A 17,597-nucleotide genomic window follows, 5' to 3' on the forward strand; every position below is an offset into this window, starting at 1 on the left:
CTCTAAGGTACTAAAATGCAACTTTTATGAGTAGATTAGGTACAAAGTTGTCATTTTAAGGGTACTGCCCCAGTGACAAGCTGCTTGGTTTTTGCACACGTTTTCAGACAGTGAACTGAATGTAAAATATTGAAATAATTATTTTTAATATTAGTAGTGGCAATGTAAACAATGTTAAACAAAGATCAGTACTAAAAAAAAATCATACAAGACAGCATTCAAATGTTAATTCCTTGGTAAATTTGGTAAACTTGTTAGTGTGTAGTAAGTTTGATGTAGTAATAGATTTGGATTCTAATTCATACTTATACCTGAATATTAGCTTAATGTAAGAACTATACTTAAAGGTTACATTACATAGTGTGGTGATTGAAATATTCTCTAAAGCAATAGTAAGCAAACTATGCAATGTTAATATCCAACTGATGAAGCCACATATCTACAAAAAAGGGCATTGACTAGTTTAAACACAGGTTTATATTATTAATGTTTTGTACATTCACAGATAAAGAGAGGGAATCCTCTTACTGGGCTGGCGTACAAGTACACTTTGTTTATGTGTAAAAATGCAGGGGCACCAAAAAAAGGTACTAAGGAGAGTGATTACTACAGATTTGGATGGGAATCATAATTTGCTTTGCAGATTGTTATTGTGTTTAATGAAGGGAGTGGGGATCTAAAACAGTTGAAAACAAACATCACCACAGTATGAATGAAATTCACATTATGTGCAAAGTGTAAAAGAGACATTCAAAAACTTTTTTTCTATCAAGATTCATAAACTGATCAGATTAAAACATTAATATATTTATATTAGGGGTGTAACGGTACAACATTTTTTCGGTATGGTTCTTTCGGTTCGAAATAGTGTTTTAATCGCTGCACGTGCGGAACTTCTTTTTCTACGAAACGTAATTTCAAACTCCGTTTTGCGCTTCAAACTAAATCATAAAGCAACATGGCTTGTTGTTTTACATCTTACAATTGTATACTTACCTGTAAATGTTACAGATTCACGCAAATATTTCCATTTCACATAAATTATTGTCCTGACAGCAAGCAAGTCTATGTTTACCAGACTTCAATGAACGAGTCAAATGGATAGAACGGATTGGAATGGGACCGCAATAAATGGGGCCGTCATTTTTGTGTACCGTTACATCCCTAATATGTCAATAGTTAACTCACTCAGACACAAGATTATTTTATAGAATGTTAAAATCATGCTTTGTAAGTTATTTTACAGTGGTGACATTCTCAGTTAGTAAGTTCAATGGAAAAGTGTCTGGTATAACACAACATATTTGAATTAATTTAACTCCATATCTTACATTTCTCAAGTGTTTGGCTCGTCTGTAAAGAAAAAAAAGGTGAAGAAAATTCAATTGTATACATGCATTGAATGAACAGACATCAACATTTTTAGCTTAACATTGCCAATTTACTTTCTTTCTTCAAGCTATTTGACCCCACATCATTTGATACAGCTATCACAGCTGGTACACCAAACAATATACAGTTATGAGAAAATATGTGTAAACCATTTGGAATTATCTGTATTTCCTGCATGAGTGGCTTCTAAAACAAACAAACAATCAAATAAACAAAACAATACATCTATGGAGCCATTCATGAAATTCTAAGGGTTTTGAAACACATTTTCTCATTGTTACTGTTCACACAACAACTTATCTCTGTAATAATAATAATAATAATAATTAAACCCAGTGGGACTGGACAAAGTTTTGAACTGAGATAATGGACGAAAGCAAAGGATCTTTTGTTAATTAAAGTGCAAAATCGCAGTTACCTCCTCATCAGGATCTTGTTCTGAATCTGATTCCTTTGAGGAGCAAGAAGCAGCAAAAGAGGACGAGAGCACCAGATGATAGAGAGATGGACAGAGGTAGAAGAAAGAGAGAAGGGGACAGAGAGAGCAGGCTAAGCAGTTTTCAGAGCAACAGAACATGTCTGAGGCCAGCCAGCGAGGCGTGGTGTGAGACGGGTTAGGTGCAACACAAGTGCATAAAAGCATTTGTCAGCTGTTGATTCAAAAATGTTTTTAAAAAGGGAAACAAATAGAAGGAAAAGATGGCTGTAAAATGAGGCCTTCCAAATATCCACAGCAATAAGTTGTGTAACTGACTCATTAAATTGAGTGTTTCTTCAACTGTAAACCTATGCAGATATTGTGGTATAAAGCAATCATTTCATGGCAACAAAATGAATGTAAGAATGCATGCAAACCTGCCATTAAAGCGGACAACATAAAAATGAAATTTTGTTGGACAATGCGTTTTGTAGCATATTGCATGAACTTACCTTTGAGTAAGCTGGCAGGCTGATGTTTAGATTGCATATTGCACCATGGGTCAAAGTCCTATAAGATCTGGGCTCTTTTGTGAAGGACAAGCGCCCACAAGGCTCTTGAGCGTTGTCTCGAATCTACAAGTGATTTGCCAGGTTTGCAATTAAATGACTGTATGGATCCTCTTATAATTCTTCAGATATATGAATGCATAGTTGACTTACTTTGATGAAAAGAGCCAGTCGGTTCTCTTTAAAGGCATAGAAGCTGAAGACATGATGCTGGCCACTTTTTGTTAGGGGAACCAGGTTTCCAAAGCAGTCTGCATATATTGGTTTTCCTTCTAATACCTAGAATGCAACCCATTAATATTATGTGAGTTCCACAGCGGAAATATTTCTCAATTATTAATAGTTAAGACTACAAATTCTGATAGGGTTTACATTAATGCGGTTATGCATTTATGCATACATTCTTAGAATAAATCATGGCTTTATTAAAACCTTGGGAACCTCTTTCAGAGAAACGACGCAACAGAGGAGAATGCCTAAAGATGCAACACAAAGCAAGTGATACCTCCAGATGTGGAGGTAAGCAGAGAAATCAAACTCTATTTTATAACTAGAGTTGACTGGGTGACGTATATGAACAGGAATCTATTGCAGCAATACCCACTCAGAATTCTTAGCTTTCGATATTTGGATGAGCAAGGTTTGTCCATTACTCACCTCCACATCTCGGCTACGTGCCACTTCTGTGAAGTTCTCTTGCTGCTCCAAAGTTTTATCCATTTTATCATCAGTCATACAGAAACAGCGCAATCGAGCCTCAATAGGGTCATGCGTTTTGGCAAAGATGACGAATTTGGCCATGTAAGGTACACAGATGATCTCACGATACACCTGAGTGGCGAAGTTCACCGACTCCTGTACTTGCCTGCAGTCTATCAGCCAGAATCTGATGAGGAAAATATGGGAGATATTGGTGCTTAATTTATGTGTGAGCTTCAACCAGGATTGGCCCATTTACCCAAAGTATACTTCAGTTTCGACGCAAACTCTAGCGTATCCTCACAGTCAAACGCATAGTTTCCTCCTCATCCAGTTTCTGCATGATTTCTCTTCATAAGTTAGGACTGATAATACTGTCTTTGTACTTTTTTAAACTAGAGTTGTAGGTATTTCTTAACCCCTCGCACAAGCATTCATCAATGCAGGCGTCTGTTGTTGTTGGGCCTCTTTTTCAAGTGTAAATCAACGGTCCGGGGCCAGTGTTGCCCCCTTGTGGACAAAACAATTTAGTGCAAAAAAAAGTTCAAGGGGCATGTGCACGCTGAGCGTACAGACTATGTAGACTAAATTTGGCGAAGACTAAATTTGCGTCACATGTACGGTAGCGCACCCAAGCGTACACGTAAACACTGAAGTATATTTGGGCTTTACAAAGGGAAAATTCATCATTCAAAACATATACTCTCAAGAGAATATACCTGGCAGACACATTTGTGGTAAAAGACACAGAGTCATTGGTGAATGTTAATGGTGTAGTCCCAGTGATATCCTCCCATTGAGCAGGAGTGGTCCCACCTATACATGGAAGAAACGGTTTTGGTTACAAAATACAAAAATGTTGTTGACTACACTACAGCAAATGTCTTTTATTTTGAAAGTTCATGTTCACTTGTCCTTGTCAATTATTTCATTCTCCTGCCCAATACAGTGTAATGCAGTTTTAAATAGATGTCACTAGAGGAGGGGCTTCAGTATGCTGTAAAAAACTGACTTTGTGAGGAAACAACTTAGCATTTAATTGGGGGCAGAGTACTCATGTCACTCGTGTTACTGTAACCTCTCCAGTTCTACTCCACCCACTCAGAGCGGGATTAGAACCGGCATCTCCAGCATGGGAGGCAGGCGCGCTAACAAGGATGCTAAAGACCGCAGTCTGTTGCCTCAGTCACTAGCGTGCCTCTTGAGGCCAGGGGAGTGAGGTTTACCTGGTCTCAATTACATTCACCCCCTAAATCTCACTCCCGTCCGGGTCACGGCACCAAATGTAACTGGTCCTACTCAACCCACTCCCAGCAGGGTTTAGAACCTGCGTCTCCGGCATGGGAGGTGGATGCGCTAACAAGGATGCTAAAGACCGCAGTCTGTAGCCTCAGTCGCTAGTGCGCCTCTTGAGGCCAGAAGAATGAGGTATACATGCACAGCTCTTACTAGCTTGCTTCTGTAACACTCACCCCCCCAAACCTCACTCCCATCCGGGTCATGGCACCAAATCTAATCAGAGCGGGATTAGAACCTGCATCTCCGGCATGGAAGGTGGGTGCGCTAACAAGGACGCTAAAGACCGCAGTCTGTAGCCTCAGTCGCTAGTGCGCCTCTTGAGATCAGGGGAGTGAGGTTTACATGCACAGCTTTCACTAGCTTGCTTCTGTTACACTCAACTCCCTAAACCTCACTCCCATCCGGGTCACGGCACCAAATGTAACCGGTCGTACTCGACCAACTCCGAGAGCGATTTGAACCGGCGTCTCCAGCATGGGAGGCAGGCACCAACAAGGATGCTAAAGACCGCAGTCTGTAGCCTAAGTTGCTAGAGCGCCTCTTGAGGCCAGACGAGTGAGGTTTACATGCACAGCTCTCACTAGCTGATCTCCGTTACATTACACTTAACCTATGAATGGCTTACTTACTGTATAGTTGTCTCCAGGGTTCTGAACCGGTTCAAGGAATGAAAACAAAATGAAATTTTAACAGGAATATAAACAAAAGTGAAATCAATTCTAATTGTTCTGAACAGATATGCTTTTTTGAAATTAACTTTCACTGATTAAGAAAGTTATTATATGATTCTGTTTATTATTTTATTTTGGCAGTGATCCAATCATGAATTTAAATTCGCCCTATGCAAATGCGACGTGAGTGAAATGTCCGCGCTTAGCTGTCAAGTCATCGTAGGTTAGTCGCTGGCATTAGCTCTTGGATCTCAGGAGTTTTTCCGAGGAAATGTCACCAACCGTTAAAACATTACATTTAAGTGAAAATGAATGGCAGGTAATATCCAGCATGATGTGTGTTTTGAAACCAGCAAAAATTGCAGGTTAGTGTACAATCACTACTAATCAGGATTTTTTTTAATATATATATATAATTTATTTAATAATCAATCACCAAGGCCCGGTTGTTCAAGAAGTTTTATTTTGGATCATATTTATCTAGATTTGGGAATCCCATGTTTTGTTCTCCAGGATAAGGTAATCCATTTTACCTTTGTGCTGGTTTTTCGAAGTAAAATAGGATTGGATCACACTTTTTCAGATGACCAAATCTAGATTACCAGTGCTTCAAATGGGGTTACATTTTACAATGTAGGCAGCTAGCTGTGTAAAGAACAACAGGTAGAACGAAAAATAGTGTTATTAACTGGTATTTTCTTCTAATCAAACCGTTTTCAGAACGGTAATGTTTCAGAGGGAACGCAAGAACAGAAACCTTAAAATACTGATTCTGCTCGGAGTGAATGGATTTATTTTTTAGCCCCCGTTTTAAAGCCCTGGTTGTCTCTGTATATTAAGTTGGATAGAAAGTGAAAATGAGTATATCCCGTGTGCTTTCTCACCTGTGATGCTGCATAGCAGACGTAACGTAGGAGTATCTCCACCTCCAAAGCCGCCGAGGCCCGAGTCAGCAGAGCTCTTCGGGACAGGGATGGTCATGGTTATGGGTTTATGGAATTTCCTCCTCCGTGGTTCCAGAGTGACTATAGGGCTGAATGTGGCTTTATTACCCCAAATCTTCCTCACTACATCAACGCTCATGGGTTGAGCCTGGCCATGTAGCAAAGGCAAAAATTAACAAAATGATCACAAGAGCAAATTAATAATTTAAAGCATCTCATTGCTATCGGGTCAAATCTATTTCAATATTGTGACTGTTAGCAACAAAATGCTAGTCTGGAAATCCAGACATAAATCTGAAAGAGTAATGGCCTGGCATCGACTAATGAAAATCGGCCAGCTCGAGGGGCGGCTCCAAGCATGCATTTGAAAATCACACTGCTCTCAATTGGATAATACTACGACCAATCACAACAAGCCCCATACGCTTAGCTACCAGCGGAGCTAACTGGTAGATTAGACTCTTGCCGTATCCGGTCGGCAAAACAACAAAAACGCCCTTCTTGCAAAGGAACGATTTCGAGCGCCGTCTTCTGTTCCTCTTTTAGATAAAAAGCCAAGTCTAACTCGATCATTGTAGCGGCCAAAGCCGTTTCAAACAACTGGTGTTCATCCATAGCCATATCTTGCAATGTTTACTAATGACTTCGACGTCACAGCGCTGTCGTCATCTGTTTAGCTCGCCTCTGGCCCGCCTATATCAGATAACCCAATGTGATTGTGGATACAAGGGCATATTTAATGAGCATCATTACTCGACTCCAGAGTAAACTCGCTGAGCAAATTCAACTTGTGCTCCCGCGAGAACTCTGGATTTCCAGGGTAGCAAAATGCATGTGAAAGCACTGAATTGCACAATAAAGCACTGATTCTACATTCCAAAAACAATTGTGCTACCTGCAGGCCGACACGGATGCGTTTAGTGAGCGCTCCCTCCGGGAAGACCGCCTGTACTTGAGGAACCACTGTGCTGCTCAGAACTCCACCTTCTGGACCAATGAGATTACTGTCCTGTTTAATCCGTGAAACCACAGCAAAATACTGTGGAAAGTCTCGAGTGATAATGCGACAGATGCGCTTCCTCTCCAACTCTTCCGGTGGGTCCAGCCCTGAAATTTAAGATGGATATACTCTACAGCATCTGTCCATTTCTTATATTTATTCAATAGTGGAAACAAATCTCTGCAATGGGAGGTTATAATTTCCCAGACAGCAAAATAGTGTCGGCCCGGATCCCGGATCCCATACGTAGGTTCCACACGGCCCAGATGTGGGCCGGATCTGGACCGACACTATGTTGCTGTCTGGGTTGTATTTGATCATGTGTTTTTTCCTCACCCTCATCCATGCCGTTGAGGATCTGGTTGAGCTCTTCTTCTGTGTACTCGCAATGGTGCTCTTTCCAGCTCTCTCCAGTTTCACTGCGTAAGATCACCAGCTCCCTCTCCTTCCCTCTCAGAGCCGCAAAGTGAGGGATCTCCACAATCACAGGCCTGAGACCCGGCAGGAGTTACAAGAACGTTATTCATACGAATGTCTACATTTTTTTTCCTACAATTAGGCTAATAAATTGCGCTTTAAATCACTGTGACAAATGGTCTTGAGAGGCTTATTGTTCTAGTATAATGGAATAGAATAATATACAGAAATGGGATCAGAAATGTCTCATTTTATTTACTTGTTTCTTGTTCAGTAATGGTAACTGCTAAGATTAGCAACAACTGGATACAATAAAGTCTATATCATGTATAAATAAATATTGTTTCATTTCATTTGAGTATTTGAAAAACACAAAAAGAAAAGAAAGTTTATCAAAAGTAACTGGACTTGGTTTTCAATTACTTTAACTTCAGTGCTGAAGCGCATTGATATGCCCAGATCTACCAAGTCTTGATACTTTTGATTAAAATTCTAGTGGATATGGTATGGCCTAAATAAATGAAAACTTTCACAAACACCATAACAATATGCACAATGTTATGTTCATACCTAAAAAATGCACACAGCCACAGAAACTCATGCTTCAACTAAAGTAGCACAGCAAATGGCAAAACAAATCAAAAACAAGACGAGCACAAACAACTGGGTACAAACAGTCACCTAAAGGAGCTAAAGGAAACACAGATTGATGATTCAGAATAACACACTTCTGACAAATCACTAGAAATACTATGTTTTGGTCATGAATTTCCCAAACCTGTGACCTTTTGATGGCAAAGTATAGAAGTATAATCACAATCTGTTGATTAACTTCAACAAGTTTGGAAACAATCATGAGTAATCAAGGCTAAAATGGAAAATAAAAATGACACTAGGGTTCATCTACTGTATGGAACCACTGACGACTAAACGGAGCCACTTTACAATGAAAGCAGAATACAACCAATGCAATACAATTAAAAGGAAGATAGTGAGAAAGGAGAAAGTGGGGTGTGGGACTGGCATCCATTGGTTGTTTCATGTGTCACTCCTACCCCAGAAATTTTGTCCCTGGCGGGCCCAGTTGCAGAATGCGGCTAACCAAACTCTCGCCCTCATTCAGAGGGGGCGGGGCAGTGGGGAGGTGGAGCTTACTGTCATCCAATAGCAGCAGTGGGAAAAGAGAGCATAGGTGGCATATTGTCGAGTTTGCTTTATTTAGAAGAACTTTTCTTGAAACAAATGAGAGAGAAAAACAACAACAACCCTGGAAGGCTTTAAATGTATCTTTATAAGTAGCAAGTAAGAGTGAATTACCCTTTAAAAAAAGATGATTTTCCCTGTTTAGTTTTCTAAAGTCTACGCTAAAAGTCAGTTCCATGCCAACTCTGTGTCATGATTCATGAGTGTTAAAACAGAAAAATCATTTAAACATCATCAATAAAAATGTCAATAGAATTGGCTGGTTCGTTCTGCAAAACAGTTGAACTGAAATAGTCTTTTTTAATAAATTAACGACAACATTATTCAACTATTTGTTTGCATCATCAAATCATAAATGTTCGTCTCCAGATGGCATTAGGTTTATTACTAGATTATGTTTTGCATGTAAATGAAACTGATTAAATATTATTTCTTGTGTTCATTTAGTAATAAAAATCAGGAAACCATGGCTGAATTTGATTTCTTTCATATCCAAAATTGAGTCTATAACCCTGTCCCAAATGGCACTCATGAGCTTCAGAGGTGGCACTTGTGAGCACACTTCTGAAACCTAAACTGACAGACAAGACACTCTGCAGTCTTGTGGAAATGATGGACACTCCTGACTACAAGTACACATCAACTCTGCCATTTGGGAGAGGCTAAATTGAGGAACTCTATCAGACCGCTGACCACATGTCTGCCTTGTCTCCTCATTGACCTTGACATTCTGCTCTGTCAGTTCTACCACATTCAGCGCTTCGAACGACAACAGTTCAACTGTGCATTTTTCTCGCTCGTGCTCCGACGCCTCAAGGGATACTCTACCCAAAAATTTAAATCAGTCCCAGATGTATGTATCCCAGACAGATATCTTGCCCACATCTGGGCCGCGTGGAATCCACATGTACCAGATGTGGCCCGGATCTGGGCCGACACTATATTGCTGTCTGGAATGTGACTTTCTTTTTTCGGATGTAGATAAATAAAGACTTTTAGAAGAATTATCTCCGTGAGTCCATTTAATGCAAGTGTCAGGGGACCCCCAAAGTTCAAAGAGCCAAACAAAGAAACCCCAGCTAATGAATCAATGTCTTCTTCACAACAGGTGTGTGTGAGAAAAATAATAATATTTGAAACTTTTTAAACTATAATCCATCGCTTCCGATCGACTGTCATACACACATTCATGAGTTTATACTTTATGTAAACGTCAGTCAAGTCAAGTCGACTTAATTTATATAGCGCTTTATACAATACAGATTGTTGCAAACCCAAACTCCATCAGGTGACAGAATGGAAAGTGGAAAGTTGTTGTAAAAGTAATGCCAGAAATTGGTGTTGTATGGATTACCATCGTGTTTGCTTTGTATGGTTTTTGATGTGTCAACTTTGAGGTTTCCATCCAACGCATTATATGGACTCACAGAGATGGACTACTTTTCAAAAAATCTTTCTTTGTGTAGATCTGAAGAAAGAAACTCATCTAGGATGGTATGAGGGTGAGTAAATGATGAAAAAAATGGGTGGAGTAACCCTTTCAGAGAACACCGTTTGTGCCTTGGATCACACGACCACAACACTGTGGTTATAACAGGTCGTGCCCCAATGGTGCATGTTGGGCCGCTAATTTTGGAGTTAGATTGTACATTCTCCCATTATGTGTTCCGGGGCGAGAACAGTCCAATTTTTCTATTCGTGCTCTGCACACCGATGCCCATGAGCACAGGAGTTGAGCCTTGGTTCTCACAACTGTCGTGGTTACAGCAGGGTGTGCCAGTCGACTCTGTTCGTCAGTTTTTGAGATTTCAGGGTCTATTTCAGGGTCCTGTTCAGGAAGGTCTGTAGCAGAATAAGGGACAGAATGATTCTATGCCCCTCATGTCTCACAGGCTTATTGGCGACGTGGATATTTTTCGATCTGCTCAATGTCAGGCAATGGTATAGCCTAATATGAGCCTCAGTGGTCACTTAAGGCGGGCGTACACGGTGCGATTTGTGCTGTTTTACGAGCTTACAGATGATTTTTTTCACTCAGGAGAAATCGGTGATGCTCGCATGGTCGCGGCTCGCAGCGTATGAGAGGAATTACGAGCCGAGACGAGCACCTCCCGACCTCCAGATCATTTTTAAACATGTTTAAGTCGGCCCGATTTTCACCAGCGTATAGGCTGTCCCCTATTGCCAAATCATACACAACCATGTCACAGGCTAGATCAATGGGGCTATACTGCGCATACACTGTCTCACACACACACACACACATCTCACGACCTCCCGAGTGTCCGAACTCGCACCGTGTACGCCCGCCTTTAGTGAACCAAAGCCCTCATATTCAGGCTTCAGCCATTAAACACCTCTCTCACCTCATTAGGTGACTTCTGCAGAATATGCCTTGTTGGGTTATTTGAACCTTAAAGAAGAGCATTTTGGTGCTGCCCACGGAGTCGGAGCACAATGGTTGGTTGCTCCAATTTTATGATGACACCAACAAAGAACGGCGGTTGACGCTCAATAAAGGGATCTACATGCTGCTGAACTCAGGTTTGCATTTGGGGGCAAAGTTGACCAATTCAGGGTTCATCCTTTCAGCCTGACCTTAGCACCTCCTACCTTCACAAAATACATAGATGCTGCTCAGGCTCCATTGCGACTCCAAGGGCGAATGTGTCTTGAATTTCCACAGTGAGCACGTTGATAAAATTTCATTCATTGGAACGTTCACTGTGCATGGCTATTCTTAAGTAGATTTTACATCAGTTGTACACTCGCTATTGGGGTGCATTATGGGATTGAATGAGTGCACTCGATAATGTCCACTATGGTTTCAGACACCACTACAAAGGGCTGTCCACCTCAAATAGTGCACCATATATAGGGGTGATTTTGTACACAGCCCTGGACTTGCACTATAAGGACTTTATGTAGATTACCATTCATCAATGTTAGTCAGAAAGGGAAAAACATATTAAATCAATTTAAGAAGGGTTCATTTTTGAGGGTGCAATGAACTTCCCTGCAAGCCATTAAGCCAAAAAAACAGGTGGCACAGCCTTGTTAGATACAGAAAAGCAGAAGCAGCATCAGTCATTTTGACAGGAGGTGAGTAATAAAGGCAGCAAAGAACAAATGTAGACAAACGTACATTACTCCATTAAAGCCATGTTAGAGGTAAAAAAAAGTGTTATTTTACACTGTAAACCAGTGGTGTAAAACTCCGCTCCTGGAAGGCCACAGTCCTGCAGAGTTTTGCTCTAACCCAGCTCCAACACACTTGATTAGCTGAATTAGGTGCATCTAATTAGGGTTGATGATAAACTCTGCAGGACTGTGCCCCGTTGCACCCGTCAGTAAAACTTTTGCATAGTCCCGGGTCTCTGATTTGTTCTTTTAAGCTGGCTAATCAATCTCTCTTTCCTATCTATGCAACCTTATATATATATATGTTTCCTTCCTGACCCGGTCCAACTCAGTACTGTGTGCCATGAGGGTTTTCTTTACTCCTCCTCCTCCCCAGCACCACCTGTCTAGATCTGCTACGGGAGTTCTCCTGTACTTCACCTTGTATCCCAATCCTTGTAATTCTTGTTGTGTTTCAGCGGTACGCTTCACTTCAATTGTTCCTACTCTCCATTCTTACATAACATTTTGTTTGTTTAATTAAAAGAGGAATTGTATATACATTAAAGCTAGAAGTTAAACATAAATTTCAAGATATTATCACAATAAGATATGCTTGAGGGAAACAGTGATCTTATTACAAGGTATGGGACTTTACAGTTCACTAAATCTAACAAAAGTTTACAAATTCCATGGCTTTAAAGGGGCTATATGTAAGCATCTTACATGTAGTAATCACTTTTTATGGCCAATGTGTGAACAGCTTTAACGAAACTTAAAACATTAGACCTTCCCCGACTTCCTAGGTTGTCGGGACTCAGAATGTTTTTGCCTCGAAAATCAAAATGATGTGATGTTTAAACTCCCGAGAGCTTCTCTTCAGTTCAGTGACACATCAAACTAAAACTGTTTGGAAACAGTAAATCACTGCAAAGGTATTTCCAACTTCTTCTTACTTCTAAGCAAGACTTCGCCGTGACGTGAGTATATCTAAGTTTTGAATCATGTTCAGAATTCTACATATAGCCCCTTTAAATATATATCCATTAACTTTGTTTGAGGGGTATAGTTAGAAGTGATGATTCTAGCATGTTTGCTGAAATCCCACTTCTGATTAGGTAAATTACCCAACCTGAAATGTCACTTAAAACTAGCAAAGTATGATGGGTAGTTTAACGTGTAAGTCAGACAGTCCCTTCATATATAAATGGACGAATTTGGTACAGGTTTACACTTGTACACAATAATTATTCCAGCGTAATCCAGAGCACCGAACCACTCCAGCATTGTCCATTGACGAAAAGTCAATAATTCAAATTTTCAATATAAAAAAAAACAATATGTTCATCATGAGTTTAAATTGTGATGAGGCTCTGAAAGCATACTTTCTGTCCAGATTTCACTATCCAAATAAACTCATACCAACGGCTGCTTACCCAAGGAACTGAGCTCCAGAGGGTCCAACCTCGATCAGCCTGCTAGCTAGACCGTCTCCCTCGACCATGGGGGGCATGCTCGCCAGTCGGTGTCTTTTGACCAGTCTACATGTGACTCGAGTCGGGGCGCTGCACTTCCGCGGTGGAATGAGAAGCCGTAGACCATTGTGACGACATCCTCGCATGGCACCGCCTCGGGCGTCCACCATGAAGCTGACTAAGAAGCTGCATTGAGGATGCACAAAGTTAAAATGCATTTGAAAAGGTGATACCATCTTAAGATTAAGGAAGAGTAAAACAAATGCATGTCATGGAATCACACCGTGTTCACATACTGTTTCAATGCTATAGCCGAATGTTCAATAGAGCTGTTCTAATTTACATATTTGATATAGTGGCTCAATACATGTTAGCCAGCAGTCCAAAAAGTCACTAGATTTGTCAGTAGTTGCTTTTATTGAAAATAAGTCAGTAAAGGGGTGTGCAAGAAATCTAGTGACAGAGTCGCTTAATTGACAACACTGAACAGACAGATACATGTCATCTAATCGTTATAATTTAATTGTGACTAAAATGTCAAAAAGCAGTAACTAAGCGGCTGTTTACATGACAACATAAACATAAAACTTTTTATGCGTTTTGGCCGTTCGTTTACACGACAACGGCGTTTTGAGTGCCTGAAAACGCAAACTTTTGAAAACGGGTTTCAAAGTGCACGTTTTTGAAACCGGTCTCCTTGTAAACAACAAAAACATGAATCTCTGAAGGCGATGACGTCATGCATATGTGTATTATGTGTTCAGTTTACAGTGTTTCATCGCCATCTAATGGCCTGGCAGCAGAATACAGCGTTTTTAGTCGTTTTCCCAGATCTAAACTCACAGGAAAAGCGTCTCCGTTTTAAGCATATCGTTGTCGTGTAAACGTACCTTAAGTCTGTGTTTTGGTTCTTTGAATTTAGATTCTTTGCCTGTTTAGTCCCTGTGTCCTTGGTTTCTATGGTTACTTATTATGGTTTCTTATTAGTCCCACCTGTGCCTTGTTTTATTCCTCAATAATACAGATTATTTTTATGATCATTTTATGTTTCGTTTTTTGGTGTATTTATAGTCATTTTTTAAAGTCACAGTATATTGAGAAAAGGTAGACAAACAAACTAAATATTACGTGATAAGTAATGGATAAAATATAACAGAAGAGTAATTCATTTTAAGGTTTTACATTATGTAATCATTTGAATCAAGTTAATGTAAACGAGTCAACTACATTAAACAAATGCAACTGAAAAATACTATAATCTCCATGATCATAAATACATAGTATCTATGTAAGGTTGTTTATTTGTCTATTGTGTATGCAAATTTAGATAACTGTATGTGTGGTAGAGCCATACATGCATACGAATACCCATAAGATCACACTGGATATTCAAACGCATCAACATCATCAAAACAACATATATCACAGTTTGATTTTCATGCAAACACACACAACACCTGCACAGATTGTCTGGAAATATGGTTTAGAGATACAACCCTGGAAAACACAACATGCATGGAAAAAAGTGTCATGTTCATGTAATTCTAATGTGAATATAATGTAAATGTTGCACAGTAATTACAATACTGAAAGTACTTATGCAACTGCTTCTTATGCTGGTGCATTGATATGGTAATGTACATATTTCTATTTCAGTAATTATACGGCTTAAGTAATTATCCTGATCTTAAACATATACTTAAGTGGTAGTTAATTTAATTTTCAATTGATAATTTATTTTGTTATATAGTTTGTTAGATGAGTTTTGTCAGTTACAAAATCCTTGACTGAAAAAACATTTAAAAAAAGAAAAATAAACAAGAAATATTGTGTTAGTCTCCAAGATGAGTTTGTGAAATGAAGAACAACATTCAGATGACTTCAAACTTGCAGTGCCTTTTGGCATTCCTATAATTTTTAGATATTATTTAATAAGATTCTACACCTAAATCCAAAAGTCAAATATGTTAAAGCAATAAGCCTAATGTATATATATATATTACACATAGAATTTGATCACAAATTGTAATATTCCAAGAGGCATAGCAAGAAGACACCAAACTAAGTGACCCTTGTGCACACTGAATGAAGCAGAGGTCAGAGGTCAAATGACACGTCACTCTAGTCACCTGCTATTGTCATGGTCATGACACGGAGAACAACGGCTGAAGACCAAAAATACCATCCATCAGAGAGAAAAGTCAGAAAGAGAGAATGAAGTTTGAAAAACAGAGGAACTTACAGTAATGATCATAAAGCAACTTTGCATGTGCAAGGCCGTCAAACTGTAGGTTTCTGGTTGTTAAAGATTTGTGCAGAATATGTATGCATGTTTAGTTAAAAACCTTAGGCAATACCAAGAACAAATGATTAAAAGAACTGATAAATCGTTCACAATAAGACCAGTAACATGTATAAAGAAAGTGGATTTTGATTCCATGTTGATTGTAAATACAAAGAGCGTCAGTATCTGTATGTGAGATTTAAAGAGGAGTTTTTCATACCCAGAATGAGCAGGACTGGAGGAAAGTGCAATATTGTCCAGGTTTTCCATGTCCCAGCTCAGTCTGTACGAGTCCTGCTCATGTTCTCTCGCGAGAGAAGACACCTGGAGTGGGCAAGAACTCAGTGTGAGACAGACATGAAACACAGAACTCAAGAAGCCAGAATACTTTCTTCATTTTTATTTAAAGGAACACGCGACTTTTTGGGACTTTAGCTTATTCACCGTATCCCCCAGAGTTAGATAAGTCCACAGACACCCTTCTCATCTCCGTGCCGTAACTCTGTCTGACGCACCCACCGCTAGCCTAGCTTAGCACAAAGACTGGAGGTAAATGGCTCCAGCTAGCATACTGCTCCCAATAAGTGACAAAATAACGCCAACATTTTCCTATTTACATGTTGTGATGTGTATAGTATATTCTACGGAGTGATTTACTCCAACTCTGAGCGAACTCTCTGCTCCTCACCACGGCGCTGCGAGCAAATCACTCCGCAGAAGTAGCAGTGCTTCGCCTTCTGAGAATATAGTTCCCAGTATGTATACGGTTAGAAGATGGCTGTGTCTCATGTGACCTTGTTATTCATACACGCTGTGACTATACACATCACAACATGTAAATAGGAAAATGTTGGCGTTATTTTGTCACTTATTGGGAGCAGTATGCTAGCTGGAGCCGATTACCTCCAGTCTTTGTGCTAAGCTAGGCTAGCGGTGGGTGTGTCAGACAGAGTTACGGCACGGAGATGAGAAGGGTGTCTGTGGACTTATCTAACTCTGGGGGATACGGTGAATAAGCTAAATAGGGGTGACCCCGAATAGTCGAAGATTCGATGCTTCGATAGGAGGAGCCTGATTCGACTACCGATCTCATGGTCGAATCTTCGCAGAGGTGTTATGAAACGAGGATCATGCCCCTTTGGCTATATGAGGGCGCTCAATTTCACATAGAACTAGCTTTTATGTCAATACGTTAACATTCAGCCTATTATGATAATGCTGTATATAAAAATGTGCAAAGAAAGAAGCTTTTAATAAAAAATTGTTAACGTGCGTGAATAAATCCAAACACCCGTGACAGATTTAAGTTTCACTTTCGATCCGTGACCGACAGAGGAGCGTCTTCGCGGCAAGGATTTAAATCTTTAACCCTCTGGGGTCTGAGGTGTTTTTGGGGTCCTTGAGATGTTCTGACATGCCCTGACATTTGTGCTTTTTTCAGTTGCTTATAAACATATTAATGGCAAAAAAAAAATTACACACTATTTAGCACAAACAGGGCTACCATAATATGTGAGCAACAATAATGTACATGTCTGCATTTTTGAGAGAATAATGTTTATGCGTGGTTATTGAAAAAACTAAAAACTAAAGTTTCTGAAATAAGGCCATAAAACACATACTAAATATGTGCCAATAAGACTTTTGTCTAATAGATGTCATTGCCTAGTGTTTTTTCTTCAAAATGATGTGAAAATCACCCTGCCTAATCATTCACATAACACAATACATTGATTTGAATTTTGCAAAGCACTTTCTGTTTGGAAAGGCCATATGCGGAGTGGGCGTCACAGATCATGCATATGTAGTGGTTCACACCTTAGGAGACAATGGGGACCGCATACTTAATTAGCCATTCATTCAGGTGAGTCACTGAGCCACAAGAATGCAAGAGCAACAGTTGGAAGCATCTCAATTCTTTTTTATTTTTCCACATATTGTGCTTGCAATTTGGCCTATAATATCCAAGGAAAACATGTCTAGTAATTGTGCAGTTAATTCTCATACTGTATTTTCAGTTTTGGAATATTTATCCTCTCCCCAAATTTGTCACTAATAAAACACAATAAAAATTATTTAAAGAAAAGGCTTATATTTACCTTTTAA

The 17,597-nt window shown here is 39.6% G+C and overlaps 1 protein-coding gene across 5 annotated transcripts in view; it reads right to left on the reverse strand.

Moving 5' to 3' along the window:
- ank2b (ankyrin 2b, neuronal) overlaps positions 1-17,597 on the reverse strand; it is a 106,503-nt gene that overhangs the window by 29,954 nt on the left and 58,952 nt on the right. For 4 of the 5 annotated variants that reach the window (XM_084405431.1, XM_084405428.1, XM_084405432.1 and 1 more), the window contains exons 26-38: positions 15,712-15,815; positions 15,337-15,372; positions 13,169-13,393; positions 8,465-8,563; positions 7,329-7,483; positions 6,888-7,099; positions 5,933-6,140; positions 3,798-3,894; positions 3,037-3,265; positions 2,533-2,658; positions 2,323-2,445; positions 1,811-1,843; positions 1,332-1,353 (exon numbers count right to left, since the gene is read on the reverse strand). In XM_084405431.1, coding sequence (XP_084261557.1) covers positions 1,332-1,353; positions 1,811-1,843; positions 2,323-2,445; positions 2,533-2,658; positions 3,037-3,265; positions 3,798-3,894; positions 5,933-6,140; positions 6,888-7,099; positions 7,329-7,483; positions 8,465-8,563; positions 13,169-13,393; positions 15,337-15,372; positions 15,712-15,815 — 1,669 coding nt within the window. Of the gene's footprint in view, positions 1-1,331; positions 1,354-1,810; positions 1,844-2,322; positions 2,446-2,532; positions 2,659-3,036; positions 3,266-3,797; positions 3,895-5,006; positions 5,028-5,932; positions 6,141-6,887; positions 7,100-7,328; positions 7,484-8,464; positions 8,564-13,168; positions 13,394-15,336; positions 15,373-15,711; positions 15,816-17,597 lie in introns of all 5 variants that reach the window. The other variant, XM_084405430.1, reaches the window with a different exon arrangement.

The sequence above is a fragment of the Rutilus rutilus genome (assembly GCF_951802725.1).
Source record: "Rutilus rutilus genome assembly, chromosome: 3".
Lineage (NCBI taxonomy): Eukaryota > Metazoa > Chordata > Actinopteri > Cypriniformes > Leuciscidae > Rutilus > Rutilus rutilus.